This window comes from Sus scrofa, chromosome 14, assembly GCF_054392235.1.
Source record: "Sus scrofa isolate SSC_HxYL_T2T_F1_AM1 chromosome 14, Sscrofa_HxYL_maternal_Yorkshire_Landrace_v2.0, whole genome shotgun sequence".
Taxonomy (NCBI): Eukaryota; Metazoa; Chordata; class Mammalia; order Artiodactyla; family Suidae; genus Sus; species Sus scrofa.
Window position 1 is genome coordinate 129,951,911 of NC_139396.1, and position 18,545 is coordinate 129,970,455.

At 40.4% G+C, this 18,545-nt stretch overlaps 1 protein-coding gene and 1 non-coding gene across 2 annotated transcripts in view; one reads left to right on the top strand and one right to left on the bottom strand.

The window, feature by feature from the left end:
- Nucleotides 1-18,545, top strand: part of ENTPD1 (ectonucleoside triphosphate diphosphohydrolase 1) — a gene marked incomplete at its 5' end in the record, with an annotated part of 39,136 nt that overhangs the window by 12,113 nt on the left and 8,478 nt on the right. Inside the window, 5 exon segments of the mRNA NM_214153.1 lie at nucleotides 650-800; nucleotides 3,834-3,993; nucleotides 4,643-4,882; nucleotides 6,403-6,660; nucleotides 18,416-18,532. Of these exon segments, the coding sequence (NP_999318.1) occupies nucleotides 650-800; nucleotides 3,834-3,993; nucleotides 4,643-4,882; nucleotides 6,403-6,660; nucleotides 18,416-18,532 (926 nt within the window).
- LOC146397005 (small nucleolar RNA SNORA31) lies at nucleotides 17,109-17,242 on the bottom strand. Its single transcript, XR_014828606.1, has one exon. It is a non-coding gene; the product is annotated as a small nucleolar RNA SNORA31 (small nucleolar RNA).

The window sequence follows — 18,545 nt, forward strand, 5'->3', positions numbered from 1 at the left end:
TCTCCATAGCAAGTTAAAACTGCTCTGAAACTGGACAGACAGTTTTACTCCAGAGACAGGGTACCAGAGGGGAAAAATTGCTGGGGATACATGTATTTTCATTCCTGTTTCTTTTAATAGAGGAAGAAACTTAGCTTCAGAAATTTTAGGGGACTAGCCATGATTACATAGCTTGTTAGTTCCTTTTTTTTTTTTTTCCTTCAGTAAAAGCCCATGTGCCTGGTGCATGTTTTAACTTTTGTTCTGAAAGTTATCTTCCACCTTTCAAGTCTTCTAGGAATTAATGTTGTTAACTATGACTTTGTGGAAGAAATGTCATAAAGCAGCTATATAGAGTAGTTGTCTGTTAAGACTCCCATTCAAATCTGGGAAACCCTGCTGGGAAAGTTATGCAATTGAATGTAACAATTGCGCCATCCAGTGGCAAAATTATTGAACAAGGGACAGACCCAGTCCAAGGTCTGAAAGTAAAACCTACCAAGGCTAAATTCAATGAATTACCCTCTGAGTACAAAAACCTAATAGATAGCACAAAAAGAAATTGTCTCTTTGTGTTTTCCCTCGAAACAGCAATATTTTGCTCTAATAAGTAAAGATATGTCCTATACTTTAGAAAAAGATTTTCATCTGCTTCTGCTTTTTCCCCTAGGTCCTGGAATCTCAGAATTTGCTAAAAAACTAGGAGAAATAGACATTTATCTGGAGGCATGCATGGAAAGAGCCAGGACGGTGGTTCCAAAGTCCCAGCATGCAGAGACACCAGTTTACTTGGGAGCCACAGCAGGCATGCGGTTACTCAGGTATCGTGGTGGCCTGTGGGGGCCAAGAGCAGCTGGAGATTAGGTTTAGCAGTGCTAGAGCTTCTGCCTTATGGGCAAATGCCACATGTCTCTAACACCCCAATTCTAAGCATGCTATATGTCCACATCTAAGGAAGAAAATCTCAATAAATGGGTAAAATACCCAAACTCTTAAGTGTGTATAATGGTGGGAGTCTAAGTGTGTTAAAAAAAAAAAAAAACCCTCTTGCTCATCTCCCCACAGGGAATTTGAGGGGATAATGGTACAAAGAGAGAAAGATTGAGTTTACATACCCTTGGGAGTTCCCGTCGTGGCGCAGTGGTTAACGAATCCGACTAGGAACCATGAGGTTGCTAAGGGCCCTGCCCTTGCTCAGTGGGTTAACGATCCGGCGTTGCCGTAAGCTGTGGTGTAGGTTGCAGACGCGGCTCGGATCCTGCGCTGCTGTGCCTCTGGCGTAGGCCGGTGGCTACAGCTCCGATTCAACCCCTAGCCTGGGAACCTCCATATGCCGCGGGAGCGGCCCAAGAAATAGCAACAACAACAACAACAACAACAACAACAACAACAACAACAACAACAAAAAAGGCAAAAAGAGTTTACATACCCTGGGGTTTGAGGCTATGTATTTAGCCATTCCATATCTGGGAGGAAGAAAGCCAGAGGAGCCTCGCAGATGTCCCAAGACACAAATCATCACAGCTAGTGCATCTTTACTGATCATCACTTAGAACCTGGGGGCATTGTTTGTTCATTTGTCTGTTCGGTCACTTATTCTGTGTGTATTGACTACCTGCTCTGTCCTAGGACATGGAAGTAAGTAACTCATCTCCTAAGATCAGATTGCTAATACAGGATGATCAGTTCTATGATAGAAGAGTGCTAAGAGCTGCTGTGGGAGCACACTGGCCTTGCCAAGAATGGGAGGAGGTTTAGAAGACTTAGCAGAGTTGGAGGATATAGGAGCCAAATCATGAAGAACTTGTTGGAGGATGGGGGGTGGAGTGCATTACAAGTAGAACAGACATCATGCATTCTATAAACTGTGTTTATTTGGCGCCTATTATGTGTCAGGCACAAGTCTCTGCTGCCCTGGATCTTGTGTTCTAGTAGATGTGCAAAGGAGGGATATGTAAGAGACCAGAGCATGTTCAAAGAATATAGGGTGCATATAGTAAATATCAATAATGACAGTAATAATGATAGCAGCTTGTATCTGTGGAGCCCTTACTATGGTCTTAGCACTGTGCTTTTTTTTTTGTTATTTCTTTGGGCCGCTCCTGCGGCATATGGAGGTTCCCAGGCTAGGGGTTGAATCGGAGCTGTAGCTGCCAGCCTACGCCAGAGCCACAGCAACGCAGGATCCGAGCCGCGTCTGCAACCTACACCACAGCTCACGGCAACGCCGGATCGTTAACCCACTGAGCAAGGCCAGGGACCGAACCCGAAACTTCATGGTTCCTAGTCGGATTCGTTAACCACTGCGCCATGACGGGAACTCCCTATCTTCTTTTCTTTTTTTTAGGCTGTTCCTGCGGAATATGGAAATTCCCAGGCTAGGGCTTGGATCAGAGCTACAGCCGCTGGCCTATGCCACAGCCACAGCAATACCAGATCCGAGCCATGTCTGCGACCTACACCACAGCTCATGGCGACGCCGGATCCTTAACCCACTAAGCGGGGCCAGGGATTCAACCTGCATCCTCATGGATACTAGTTGGGTTTGTTACCACTGAGCCACAGCGGGAACTCCTTAGCACTGTGCTTTAATCCCCATAACTCTACAAAGTAAGAGGTATTGTAACTGTTAATAACCAAATTAAGGAAGTACAAATGTTAGATAGCTCACCACAGGTCACAGTCCTGGTAAGTGATAGAGCCAGGATTTGGAGAAGGCAAGGTTCAGACCACAGAGTGCCTTGTGGACTATGCTAGGGAGGTTGGAGTTTATCTGGGAGATAATAGGAAGCTATTAAAGGATGTTACACAACTGGTGACACTGGTAGAGAGGTGGATTGGAGGGAAGGAAAACTGGAGATAAGGCACCCAGTTGGTAGGGTATGGAAGCCATTCAAATGAGAGATTATAGGGGTCTAATGCCAGTTGGAAGGCAGCATTTTCTGACCCAGAGATTCTTAGTATTGTATTGCCTGGATCTTGGAAGCAATTGTATTCCATCTTCCTTATGACAACCCTGGAAGATTTCTTCTTTAGATCTCAAAGTCTCAGACCTAAAAACCAGGGTGCAATATGAGAAAGACTTTTTTTCCTGGTCTGGTACCAACTGAGGTTGGATATCAGGACATTTGCCACCTGGTGTCTACTAGAACCCTAAATAAAAATTTCAAGCAGGAGTTCCTGTTGTGGCACAGTGGAAACAAATCTGACTAGTATCCACAAGGATACAGGTTCGATCCTTGGCTTTGCTCAGTGGGTTAGGGATCCGACATTGCTGTGAGCTGTGGTGTAGGCAGACAAAGCTAGGATCATGCATTGCTGTGGCTGTGGTGTGGGCCAGCACCTATAGCTCTGATTCGACCCCTAGCCTGGGAACCTCCATGTGCCACAGGTACAGCCCTAAAAAACAAAACAGAAAACAAAAAAACAAAAAAACGTTCAAGCAGAAGTTTTTATGTAAGCAGCCTGAGGCCATGAGCAGTGGCTAATGTAGCATATATTTGCTCTAGGTTTAGTGATCAAATAATATTCAAACAATATTCAACTACCGCCACCACAGTAATCAAAATTACTCTGATAATTTCTTGGAGCCAGGGAACAATGAAAATATTATTTTAAGAAGACCAACCTGTGCAGGCATTGGAAGGATTTGGATTTGGAGAGAAGGGGCCAAAAGAGTAGTTCTGCCTCACCCCAAAGCAGGGCTTCTCATACAGCATGTGTGGGGATCACCATCCTTCATCCTTCCGAAGAATTTAATAATTCATTTCCTAGGAGAACTGGATGGAAGCTCTGGCTGCATTGGGTACTTGTAGTTATTCAAACAAAATCAGTAACCTCAGCTCTTTGTGCAGGATGAAAAATGAAAATTTGGCAAGCAAAATCCTGTCTACAGTGGCAGAGAGCATCACGAGATACCCCTTTGACTTCCAGGGTGCCAGGATCATCACTGGCCAAGAGGAAGGTGCCTATGGCTGGATTACTATCAACTATCTGCTGGACAAATTTATTCAGGTGATTATCCAACATCACCCAAGGAGGTGACGCCCTGGGGGCCAATACCATTGCTATCTAAGGATCACTAAGCAGAAAGAATGATGGATAAATGAACAAATTAATTTACCCTCACATTTGAAAGGGTAGCAGAGGTATAATTCTCTTACAAAAACTCTTACCATTGGAGAATAAGGAATCCATATCTTTACTTTATGGAACTATAGAAAAATTAAAAACTATCATTAAAATAAGGATAGCTAGTATTCGTCTAGTGCTGTGTGTCTTGTGCTGAGCAAAACACTTTTCATGTATTGTTTGATTTAATCTTCAGAATAGCCATATGAGGTGTTCTCTCATTTTAGAACCTCAAATTGAGGCTTAGAGAATGTGATTGTTCTGCCCAAGATCACATGGCTAATGAGCAAATGAGTGGGGATTTGAACTTGAGTCTTTCTGACCCCAGACCTCATGTTTGTAAAGTGATTCTTTGTTGCTGCAGTCTGAGCTGTGTCTTTGAGCCCCTGTTTTCTTGCTGTTGATCTGATGCAGACTCAGGAACCTCTGGTGCTCCTGCTCCTTTGCCTTAGGAAGTCCTTAAGTCTAAGAAATAGTATGAAAAGGGGGGTGTCCAGAGACTTCTACCACTGGTGACTGTACTTTCTTTCAGAAATCAGGTTGGTTTAACCTGAAGCCAAGGAAAGGTGATACTCAGGAAACCTATGGAGCTTTAGACCTTGGAGGAGCCTCTACACAAATCACTTTTGTGCCCCAAAACCAAGTGCTCGAGTCTCCAGAAAACACGCTGCACTTCCGCCTCTATGGCAAGAACTACAGTGTATACACACACAGTTTCTTATGCTATGGGAAGGATCAAGCACTCTTGCAGAAACTGACCAAGGACCTTAAGGCAAGTATAATGAATCCAGACTATGCTCCCCACAACTGGGCCACAAGCCCCCACATCCTGTTGTTTTCCCTTTCTACTTCAGTAATTGGTCTGAAGTTGGCTACTGGACTTTCCAAATCTTTTCAGGCAGGATATCTCACTACGTCAGGTCAACCCCTGTGAATTGTCCCATCCAGACTCTTATCTCCTATGTTTGTTTACTGCATTATCTCCAAGGACACGAGTCAGATCCTTTCTTGCAAAATAGTTTCTCACCCTGTGGGGTTGAATATGAGAAGTACAGGCTAGAGTACTGATGTGTGTGTGGGTGTGTGCGCACGTGCACGCTTATGCAGACAACTTTAAGCTCTTTCTCACTTTTCCATCTCTGTTTCCTATGAACTTCAGAAAACAGGGTTAGAAAAAACATGGAAAGAGAAAAAAACTGCAGGGAAAACACAAAGTTTATTGATCAACACTTCAAATCTTGTCCCCAGACACTTTTTGCCTTTTGAAGGCAAGAAAAATTAAACATAGTCAAAATCATGTACCCACCCAACACACTCAGACACAGAGCAAGGATGTCAAACCCAGCTGTTCCCAGTCTACTGAAGGGACAACCAGTTATCTGCTTTCCTCCAAAGCACTCTCTCTGGTTCTCAGAAGCTAGATCAATAAGATGACTGCCATGGGAGGAGGGACTGCTGAGAGATACCTAGTGAGCCCTAAGGCTTCACTAAGCCTCTTATCCACAGCAGTCCCCTTTCTTCTCTTGAACATAGCAAGTTGTAGGTTAGAAATCATCTTGATACTCCTGCCTTAAATGATCTAAAGTGCTTCCAACTCTTGGAGATTTTGCTTTTTTTTTTTTTGCCTTTTTGTCTTTTTAGGGCCGCAACCATGGCATATGGAGGTTCCCAGGTTAGGGGTCCAATCAGAGCTGTAGCTGCTGGCCTATGCCATAGCCACAGCAATGCAGGATCTGAGCTGCGTCTGTGACCTACACCACAGCTCACAGCAACGCTGGATCCTTAACCCACTGAGTGAGGCCTTGTATCAAACATGCATCCTCATGATGCTAGTCGGGTTCGTTAACTGCTGAGCCACAACAGGAACTCCAAGCTTTTGCTTTTTTGCTTGGAGGTTGGAGCAGGGATATAGATAGGCAAACTCCCAGCAAATTACTACTAAAACTCAGAATTTTAAGAGCCTTGGGAGTTTTCCTAGTGAATCTGCTTCTGACCTATGCAACTATTACTAGGCACTAGGGGACATATAAAATGAATGGAGTTTCTGGGTCTAGTTTCAACTATATTAGCTTTCTAGGAGTAGTGAAATTTCATTTATATCCGATACCACTTCTGGTGCCTATTTTACAAATATGACTATTCCCAAGGGTAAAAAAGGCATCACAGGGACAAACTACTGCCAGTACTGAGTACTTGGATGTTGTTCAATTGCAACACATTAATGAAGTCTGACTGGTGCTTTTGCACCCAAGGCATTTGCACATGATGTCTTCAAGTGATTTTTCCATTTAGAATACAAATGGAACCATCCATGAACCATGCTTTCACTCTGGATACCAGAGGAGAATGAATGTGAGTCACCTTTATGAGGCTCCCTGCACCAGGAGATTTTTGACGTCTCTTCCATTTCCTGAACTTGAAATCCAAGGCACTGGAGACTTTCAGAAATGCCAGCAAAGCATCCGTCCACTCTTCAACACCAGTTACTGCCCTTACTCTCGTTGTTCCTTTGATGGGGTTTTCTTACCATTACCTCAAGGGGATTTTGCGGTAAGTTTGTGAAATGATGATGTTTTAGTTGAAATTATTTTGGTTGCAAACTACCAAATATGTACCTTCAAGGGGTTCAAATAATATAACTTATTTTTCCCTCACATGATAGTAAGCCTTTTCTTTTTTCTTTTATCTTTTTTTCTTTCTTGGCTATACCCATGACAGAAGTTCCTGGGCTAGGGATTAAAACCAAGCCACAGCAATAACTCAAGCCATAGCACTGATAATACCAAGTCCTTAACCATTAGGCCACCAGGGAACCCTACCTGGTAGTAAGCCTTGAGAAAGATAATTCAGGATTAGTTCATTAGCTTGACAATATCAGGGCTTGGGATCAGCTTTTCAATTATTTTCATGACCTTATTGCGGTGCTAAGATGGTAGCTACTGCCCTAAGCATTGTGTCTTCACATGCAAAGCCATCATAGGAAAGAAGGAAGTTTATCTTGCATGCATCTTTCTCCAGCTTTGTAGAAGTACCAACAACCATCTTTTCTGATGCCATTGGTGAGAATTTGCTAAAATGCACACTTCTAAATCAATCTGTGATAAAGGAGAATGGGTTACCATGGTTGGTATAGACTAATCATTGTTTATCCCGTGGAAATGGGGAGTCTTCCTGAACAAATTGGTTTCCTCCACTGGGTAAAATCAGGAATCTGTAAGCCAGGAGGTGGGACTGGCTGTTGGGTAGGCATCCATTAGGATCTGCCACAAGTAGCTTCTCAGATGTCAGAAGAAGGAAAAGTAGCAGTTAGATGTTTTAGGTAAGGGTTTTCCTCTATAAAAACACTTAGGAAGTAGAAACTCAGGAAATCCCAAGGATACAAGAAGATAGCACCATTTTCATTACACCTTGAAGAGTTTGAGGACTATTTGAACCCCAACTCCAAATTCCCTCTTGATTATTCCAGAAGAAGATAAAATATTTGAGCAGAGGTAGAAGAGATGCTCCTTGTTCTACTCATTATTCAAATTCATATTTCAGTCCTAGAGACCAAGAATTACTACAGTCATAGTTTATTAGTATATTGCTAAACTAGCTATCATTAATTGAGTTCCAGTTATGGACTAATACATAATCACTTAAGATATTATTCAAAGAAACAATGAGCTTTTGTCTTGCCTTTACACTTTCTCCCTTTTTCAGAAAATAGATCAGCATGTGGGGAAGGAGGTTCAACTCTCCCTTTAGACCCCAGCAGAAGGGTTTCTCCCAAGGTCTTCTGGCCCAGCCCAGTGTCACAGAAAGAACTTCTTGAGAGAGCACAGGCCCTGTAATCATCATACCTGGCTTAAATTCTGGATTTGCCACTTGTGAACTGTATGGAGCTCTTCATTCCCTTGGTTTCTGGGAAACAATGGGTAGAATCAGGAATCCTGGCATACCTTAACTATGACCCAGACCACAGTTTTCCTTCCCTTCCAGTTTCCTGAGGGAAATACATGACTACACAGTGACCGGCAAAGTAATAATTGGTCATTCATTGGCTCCAAACCCAAATTCAGAACAAACTAGACTCTTAACGCTGAACTGGCACTGGCTGCCCATCTTGGGCTTTTTTTGGGCCAAGTCCCTTGCCTTGGATCTATCTGCTGGAAGAGAAGGGAGGTGCCACAAAAGGGAAAGGATGGCCAGGGATGCTGGGAACAGCCAAGGGCCTTTTCTATTCCAGTTATTGCTAGGAAGTACATCTGAAGAAAAAGGAGTATATTATTTTGTGTTGACTTTCAAACTTTTTGGAAACCTTTGCTTCTTGGAAAACATGGCCCGATTCTTGCCTTCAAGCTTGACAAACCCTTCCAATTTGGCAGGTTTAAGGCTGGAGGGGTGGGGGCAGGGGTGGAATTTCTTGCCTTTGAATGTGATTCCCCCAATCAGGACAGGGAGACATAGAGTTGGAAAGGTGTGGGGGTGCCTTGAGCTTCTCCTGGTGGCTTTTCTGTTTGGTCCCTTAGTCCCTCAGTGAAATCTTTCTCACAGCCTTCTGAACTTTAGTTTGGCGGTCTCCTTAAATTAGCTCATTGCCTTCCTCCTAACAGGATCTTTCTTCTCTGAATATTGGCCTTAGGGTCAGCACTGCACCTGTACCTATTCCTATTTTGGCATTTTCTTTCTGTTTCAGATTTTTTAAAGTCCCTTCTGTAATTTCTCCCTAAAGCCTAAAGATTGCGGGGTTTTTTTTGGGGGGGGGGGGAATCCATTTTCTCATTTATGAAGTGAGAACGAAATACCTATCTCACTGCTAGTTGTGAGTGATAAACTAGACAAGCAGTGGTGAACTGGTAAATGTCTAACAACCAGCTCTCTGGGAATGGAGGGGCTGATTTGTGACTTTTGCCAATTTGCATGATATGAGTACTCCCCTAAGGCCTGTTTTAGGCTGCCAGCATGACATCAGCTGGCTCACAGAACTCCTGAAGTTTAACAATTAGGTCTTGTGAGTGGGTAAGTGCCAGCTACAGCATATCACTGCAGATAGCAAAAAGCTAACATACTACTCTACCACAGATGAGCACTTAAAAAAGGTTAGTTCTTTCTCCTAACAAATAGTCTTCATTCTAGGCTGTCACTCTTGCAGTAAGTTCCCATTGCCAGGTCTAGCATCTTGAAGTATAGCTACCTGAAGCCCCCAAATCCAGTTGCATTCCCATTGTTTCCAGAACCAGTTAGCCTGGTTATTCTCAAGCCACAGAGTATTTGCAGGGAGAGAATTTACCACAATTGCATCCAGTACTGATGATCTAATTCTTAGTTTGTAAATAGAGTATTAAAAATGGTCAATACCCATGTCAGCTTGACTACACCGTGACCTTGGTTGCTAGACAGAATCCAATTTGTAGACAGATTAGAAACACCAAAAAGAAAGAGGAACGAACATCTTTGGGGAATTACTTATGAGGTACTTCAGGGATTTTTTTTTTAAAGATCACATTTTGTCATGTGTATAAATAATAAATGGTATAAATAAATTCAATAGAATTGGGATGAAAGAACATTAAAAATAAAAAATTGTTTATATATGTATACTGTGTATGTATGTGTGTGTGTACTTAGCTTTACTAGGTGAGTAGCTAAGGGGAAAAATAAAATGTAATCAGATACATAATTTTCATTATACCTATCATACCAGTCCTAGGACAAAGCAGAGCTGTTCCAAAATTAAATCCTAAGGATATTTTATTAGACAATGTCTTTGACCACATTAAAAATTTTTTTTAATTTTTAAAAAGATTGACAAGTAGATGGAATGAAAAAAATAAATGAATATGAATATGAACGGACTAGTCCTGGAGTGGGGAAGAGAAATAGATAACCTTATTGGAACACAGCTATCTAAGAAGAAAAGAAAGGTTAATAGACACATTGCCACCTCTCAGACAGCAGGATTTACACTTGATTCTAATTCTAAGACTTGAGCTCTACAGCGGCTACAGATAGTCTGTTTCCATGTATATGTATATGTATAAAGTAACATAACTATCTTAGAAATTTTTAATAATACAAAAAGGAGAAGGAATTTATTTATTTATTTATTTTTTTGTCTTTTGTTGTTGTTGCTATTTCTTGGGCTGCTCCCGCGGCATATGGAGGTTCCCAGGTCAGGGGTTGAATCGGAGCTGTAGCCACCGGCCTACACCAGAGCCACAGCAACGTGGGATCTGAGCTGCGTCTGCAACCTACACCACAGCTCACGGCAACGCCGGATCGTTAACCCACTGAGAAAGGGCAGGAACCGAACCCGCAACCTCATGGTTCCTAGTCGGATTCGTTAACCACTGCGCCACGACGGGAACTCCAGGAGAAGGAATTTAAAACATTACTTCAAACTTGGTTCAAGTGTTTGTAATAGTCATTAAGCCATACTTAATTTACTTTCTATTCCATATATGACAATATTATTGCTTATTCCATATTGTTTATTTGATTGTTTTGAAAATTCTAAATTATAACCTGCATAATCAAAGAAATATTGAGGCTATCTAGATAAATCATTCTACCATCTCTAGAGCTTTTTCATCTTCCCAAACAGAAACTCTACCCATTAAGCAAAACACAAACTCCCCATTTCTCTTTCCCCTCAGCCCCTTGCAGCCACCATTCTGCCTTCTGTTGCTATTAATTTGACTATTCCAGGTACCACATATAAGTAGAATCATATAATATTTGTCCTTTTGTGACTGACTTATTTCACTTAGCATAATGTCTTCAAGAGAGCAGTCATTAACTCTTCAGAGGATCACAAGACTCTGGAGAATGTGATGAAAGCTAAGGTCTCCCAAGCAGAAAAATGGACGTATAAAGGTATACTAGAATTTTTGCATACAATTTAAAAGACCTCATGTTCCCTTGAGGTGGACCCATGAGCCCCAAATTCAGAGCCCTTAATCTAGAACAAATGCAGTAGATTAAAATGGAATCATGAGCCCAAGCAATGCAGTAGCTAGGGTTGAGTGCCATACAAGTGTCAGAGGTCAAGTCTGTTTAGAAGTATGGAGAGCAAATACAGACACATAAGCCAGAGACAGATAACTCTGAAATTGATGCTGCTCCTGTCTCTAAAATGCTTCCTTCTAGGATAGAGCCAACCTAATATCTATTAATACAAACATATATCATGTTAGAGAAGGAAGAAAGTTAGAATGAATAATCAAGTTAGAATAGGGGAGAGATAGAACTAGTACCCAAGTTAGAATGAGGGGTAGGGGAATAAGGTGGTCAGTTTGGGGCAGGATCTTGAGGTTAGACTATAATACGTGTTCCTTCTGTGACTACAAATGCTTCATTTAATCTTTTTTCCCCCAAAGTATTCTCAATATGTTTACAAATCTTTGGAAATGATTTAGCAAACCTTTTTTTCTTTCTCTATAGACAAATTTGGCTTTTGGTTAACTTTCTGGATTTGGTTTCTTGGAAACCTCATAAAGGTGGGATGTTAGTTACATTACAAGCAACAGTTATAATAAAAATGCCCCTGAAAAAAATTGCATCTGGACTGGAAGAAATTGTAAATGAATTATGCCTACTTTGCAAACTTCTCTATAATCTGATAAAGGGTTATATATATATGCAGAATATATAACAAAAGGCTTTATCTTTATGGCACTCATTACCATCCATCTTCCTGTTGTTTATTTGTTTGAGTTCTGTTGCCTTCCACTTGAGTGCAGGGCTTTTCATCTCTTTTGATCACTGCTTGGAACATAGTTGGTATTCATAAATATTTGTTGATGAATGATATACAGCCAAAAGTCAAGAAAGAAGTAAATTTAAAAAATGGCTGTTGGTTTAGATAGAACTGATGGGAGAATTAGATAGCAGTAAATAATAATAAGAGGCTTTAATACCTCACTTTCAATATAGATAAGACAATCAGAAATTTACCAGAGAAACAGCAAACTTGATCAAATGGACTTAATAGACAAATATAGGACATTCCACCCAACAGCAGCAGAATATACACCTTCCCCAAGTGCACATGGAACATTCTCTAAGATAGATCATGTGTTAGGACACAATACAAGTCTCAAAAAAATTGAAGAAAACTGAAACCAGACCAGTTCTTTTTTTCTAATCACAATAGAATGAAACTAGAAATCAATAGCAAAAGGAAACTAGAAAATTAAAAAACATGTGGAAATTAAACAACACAGCTAAAATCCTCAACAAAATGCTAGCAAGCTGAACCTAACAGTATATTAAAAGGGTCATATACAATGACTAAGTGGGATTTATCCCTGGGATGCAATGATGGTTCAACATACAAAAATCAATTAATATGATACACATATTAAAATAATAAAAGATAAAAACCACATGATTATCTTAGATGCACAAAAAATTATTTAAAATAATAAAGGATAAAAACCATATGATTATCTAAATTTAACACTCTTATGATAAAAACTCTCCATAAACTAGGAAGAGAAGGAGATTACCTCATCACAGTAAAAGCTGTATGTGAAAAACGCACAACTAACATCATATTCAATGTTGAAAACTGAAAGATTTCCTTTTAAGATCAGGAACAAGAAAAGGATGTCCTCTCTTACCACTTAAATTCAATATATTACCAGAAGTCCTATCCAGAGCAATTATGCCAGAAGTGTTTTTACAAAAGAATTAAAGTCAGGATCTGGAAGCAATATTAGCACACTAATGTCCCTTATAGCACTATTCCTAATAGCCAAGATGTGGAAACAACCTAAAGGTCTATTGACGGATGTTGACAGATGATTGGATTTGTTTAAATGTAGAATATTATTTAGCCTTAAAAAGAAGGAAATCTTTTGATATGAGACAAAAATGAAACTTGATATATTATGCTAGGTAAAATAAGCAGTCACAAAAGGAAAAATACTGCATGATTCCACTTATATGAGGTATCTAAAATAATCAAACTTATAGAATCAGTCAGACAGTAGAATGGTGGTTGCTAGGGGTTGGAGGGAGGGGAGAAATGGGGAGTTGCTAATCAATGGGCATAAAGTTTCAGTTATTCCAGATAAGTTCTAGAAATCTACTGTGTAACATTGTCCTTATGGTTAACAGTACTGCATTGTAAAGCCAGGGATCAAACCCACACCACAGGAGTGAGTGACATGAGCCACAGCAATGACAATGTTAGATCCTTAACCATTTGGCCACACGGGAACTCCCATGAGAAAAACACTCTTAATAGTTTTAATTAAAAGGGGAGAATCTTTTTCAGGCATTAGCTATACATATCATAGCTCTCCAGTCTCTGGATTTATCCAGTCTCTCAATCAACAAAGATTCACCAAGTGTCTCTTACATTCTAGCCAGTGCTCTAGGAACTAGAGAGCAGTTTTCTGATACTTACACATTTATAGAGCTCTTCCATGTGCCACATGGCATATTAATACTGGAGATTCAGCTGAGAACATGGCAGATATGGTCCCTGACATCATGTAGCTAGTATTCTAGAAGGCAGGCAGATGAGAGACTGGAAAAGCAAATAGACAAAAGCAAATCAAACTGTGGCAACTGCTGGGAAGAAAGAAGCAGTACTGTGAAAGGGATTAACAGAGTGTCCCAGTCCAAGTAGGTGATTAGATCTCTCTGAGGAGGTGACCTGGAAGTCAATAGAACTCCAGCAGAGGTGACAGCATATGTACAACAAGAAGAAAAGCTTGGCATGATGAAGGCCAGGGTGGCTGGGATGTGGTGGGCAAGGTGGGAAGTGGTATGAGGTGGTATTAGCCTGATGGGAAGGGTTAGAACATGCCTGGTCTTGAGACATCTGGTAGAATTTGGACTTAATCAAGGCATAATTAGGAGTCTCTGAAAGCTTTAAGCAGAGGAGTGATATGATTAAATTTGTTTTGTTTTTGTTTTTTCTTATTTAGGGCCACACCTGCAGCATATGGAAGTTCCCAGGCTAGGGGTCAAATCAGAGCTGCAGCTGCTGGCCTACACCACAGCCACAGCAAGGCAGGGTCTGAGCCACATCCGCTGTCTATGCCACAGCTTGCGGCAAGGCTGGATCTTTAGCCCACTGAGTGAGGCCAGGGATCGAAGCCAAATCCTCATGGATTTTAGTTTCTTAACCCAGTGGGCCGTAATGGGAACTCCTTAATTTGTTTTTAAAAGATTCCTATGACTGCCATATTCAGGGTGGATTGGAATAGGACCAGAAAGGTACTGTGGAGACCAACTAAGAGGTCACTGCAGTGTCCACACAAGAGATGATGGTGACTTGGGTTAAAGCGGCAGAAAGAGGGCCATACCATGATCTTGTTCTGCAACTGGGATATAATATTTAAAGCGTTGGAATTCCTGAGTTCAAGGGATGTGGAGGCTGCCTTTCAGAGCTCCTAGGGAGCTCAGCTTCCCCAGAGGAATAAGCATGCCAGTTCAGAAGCTAAATGTTGAGAGGTATTTATAGCAATATTGCCTATAGGCAAAAATACTGGAATCAAGGGAATACTCACCAGTAGGAAGTTATTGAATCAATTGTGTACATTAACAGTGTGGACTCTCGTGTAGCCATTAGAGTGTCCCCAGCTTAATTGGAGGGATTTTCACAAAGTATTGCTGAGTAAGAAAAACAAGATGCAGGAATTCCCATTGTGGTGCAGCAGAAACAAATCCAGCTAGTATCCATGAGGACGCAGGTTCAATCCCTGTCCTCACTCTGTGGGTTGGGGATCTGGCATTTCGATAAACTGTGGTGTAAGTCGCAGATGCGGCTTGGATCCCATGTTGCTGTGGCCGTGGCATAGGCTGGCGGTTGCAGCTCTGATTTGATCCCTAGCCTGGGAACCTCCATATGCCATGGGTGTGGCCCTAAAAAGAAAAAAAAAAAAGAAGAAAGAAAGAAAAAGAGAAAAGAAAAACAAGATGCAGAATGTGTTTAAAATTTCATGTAAAAAGCACTTTTCATATATGTGTGTTGTATATGATTATATGAGCAATGGGGGGAAAATGGAAGATCATATTAAGTTGTTAATGGGTGTTTCTGTTGGAACTAGAAGTGGAGGAGAAAATCAAGCCAAAAAATAAATGAAAGAAAACTTATTAAAAAGGACAAATGTGGAGTTCCCATCGTGGCGCAGTGGTTAACGAATCCGACTAGGAACCATTGTTGTTGAGGTTGCGGGTTCGGGTTCGGTTAACTATCCGGTGTTGCTGTGAGCTGTGCTGTAGGTTGCAGATGCGGCTCGGATCCCGCGTTGCTGTGGCTCTGGCGTAGGCTGGTGACTACAGCTCCGATTAGACCCCTAGCCTGGGAACCTCCATATGCCATGGGAGCAGCCCAAGAAATAGCAAAAAGACAAAAAAAAAAAAAAAAAAAAAAAAAAAGGACAAATGTACTCAAATTTAGTCATTTTTGTTAAATCAGATATGTTATATATGTATAAAATATTTTAAAATATTTTTTAAGTAACGCAGCAGGTTTTTTAGATTTTTATGCTGTTGCCTTTTTAAAACGATTTTTATTTTTTCCATTATAGATGGTTTACAGTGTTCTGTCAATTCTCCACCATACAGCAAAGTGACCCAGTCAAACATACATATGTACATTCTTTTTCTCACATTATCCTCTATCATGCTCCATCATAAGTGACTAGATATAGTTCCCAGTGCTATACAGCAGGATCTCATTGTTGACCCAATAGTGCAGTTTTAAAGAAGCTGGCGTTGGGCTTATTTTGGCTGGAATGAAGCATAAGGCCTATTCCAGCAGGAATGTTGCTTGGTAGAGAACACTTTTCCTGTTCTCTGAGTCCTGTTCTCAGAATTGAGCCCTCATTGGGATCCCCTCTAACCTGTTTTTTTGCCACCAAAAGCTTGTTTCTTTGCCCTCCTGGATCTTTGTGCTGATGAGAATTACGTATGAACGTTGCTTGGCTTGTTTTGAGAATCACATTTCCTTTCTACACTCATTTTTGATTTAGTAATTTTACAGGAGGCAAAATATAATCCCTAATCAAAACCAATTCTAGTATAGCAAATGCTTTTTTTCCCTCTTTAATAATCACAGTAGTAAACTGACTCAGCCGAGTGCCTAGCACACAGAGCAGTGTTCGTTGAATAAATAAGTGATGTGCTCCTATGGCCTCCAAAACGATTCTGTCTAAAAACTGGCACATTTTTAGGGCAGGTAAGAAAGAAAAAGTACTAGAGCTGGGGTTTGACTTGCCTTATCTAGCAAATGATGCTCAATTATTTTTTCCTCTTTAAATCCATACTATATTAAGAGGGTCAAAAAAGCAGCTATAGTGTGGTATAAAGTATAATAAAAATTATATGTATAAGAGTGGAAGAAAACAGTTTAGAAGCCTATATGTCATAGTTAATTGCAGTTCTCTTTAAGTGGTCCTTACTGTTTATCTATTTTTATACATAATTGTGTGTATATGTTAATTCCAAACTCCTAATTTCTCCCTCCTCTCCTCCCCCCACTTTTCCCCTTGGTAACCATAAGTTTGTTCTCTATGTCTATGAGTCTATTTCTATTTTATAAATAGATTCATTTTTATATCATTTTAAAAGATGTAAGTGGTATCATATGATATTTGTTTTTGTCTGACTTTCTTCACTTAGCATGATAATCTCTAGGTCTATCCATGTTGCTGTAAATGGCATTATTTCATTCTTTTTTTATGGCTGAGTAGTATTCCATCTCTCTCTCTCTCTCTCTCTCTCTCTCTCTCTCTCTCTCTCTCTCTCTCTCTCTCTCACACACACACACACACACACACACACACACACACACACACACCATAGCTTTCCATATACCTGTTGGTGGACACTTAGATTGCTTCCATGTCTTGGCTTCCATGTCTTATTAAGCTATGGTAAATGGTGCTGCCATGAATGTTAAGCTGTATGTATTGTTTTGTTAATTTTTTTTTTCCCTTTGGAGTAAAGCAGGCTTTTATGTTCACAAGGTTATTTGTGAGTTGCAAAATATTTCCCCCTGTATTCCCTCATTCAATCTGGGCTGCCACAATCAGATAGACAGAACGTGCAAGGATGCTTTCTTCTTGCATCTATAGTGGAAACCTGAGTGGCAGACAGTAATTGCTCCACGCCTGTCAAATAGATGCATTGTATGTTTCTTTTTGAATTAGAGTTTTCTCCAGATATATGCCCAGGAATAGGACTGCTGGATCACAAAGGAACTTTCTTTTTTAAGGAACCTTTATACTCTTCTCTATAGTGGCTGCTCTAATTTACATTCCCACCAACAGTATAGAAGGGCTCCCTTTTTGCTGTACCCTCTCCAGCCTTTATTATTTGTAGACTTTTCCCTGATGGATATTCTGACTGGTGTGAGGTGATACCTCATTGTAGTTTTGATGTGCACTTCTGTAATAATTAGTGATATTGAGCATCTTTTCATGTGCTTTTAGGCCATCTGTCTGTCTTCTTTGGAGAAATGTCTAAGTCTTCTGTCCATTTTTTAAATTGGGTTGTTTGTTTTCTTGAGATTAAGCTGTACGAGCTGTTTGTATATTTTGGAAATTAATACCTTGTTGGTTTCATCATTTACAAATATTTTCTCCTAGTCCATAGGTTGTGTTTATGTTTTGCTTATGGTTTCCTTTGCTGTGTAAAAGATTTTAAGTTTAATTAGGTCCCATTTGTTTATTTTTTTTTATTTCCATTACTCTAGAATGTTTTTTTTCACTCATTCATACTTTTAACTTTTTATATAATTCTCATGTATGATGATGATTTTTAAAAACTTTTGAGTTGTGCTCAGCTCATGATAGACCTGCAATAAATATTTGTTAAATAAAGATTGGCTAGTTAAGGAAAACAATACATGTATGTTATAAAAATGGGCAAAAGGGGGCATAAATAAAAAGGAAAAAAATCTTATAATTTTGCTATAGACCACTCGTATTACCTTTGTAAAGAATTTCCCAGCTTTTGTTTTTAAAAACTTTATACATAATACATAGTTTTTTAAAGATAGGATTTTTGTAAGCTCTTCTTCTGTCTTATCTTCTCTTTTCCCCATCTTTCATTCTCCCTGATTCTCCTATTAAAATTATAGAGAAAATTACCTACCAGGTGGCTCAGAAATGCATGTCAGCAGCAAAGTGACCCCTCTTCCAGGAAGGAAACAGCTCTTGGGTCTGGAATATCACCTGGTCCAGGAATTTATTTCATAGTGATTTCTGGGCACTTGCACTAGGGGTTCAGCCTTCGGGACAGTGAATCAATGTCCTTTTGTTCTGGACACCGCACAAAACTCGGCATTTTTCTCTTGCAGGCATTTTCAGCTTTTTACTATGTGATGGGGTTTTTAAACCTTACATCAGAGGAAGGCTCATCTCAGTCAAAGGTGACTAGCACATTGGAAGCGTTCTGCTCTCGGCCTTGGGCAGAGGTAAGTGACTAGA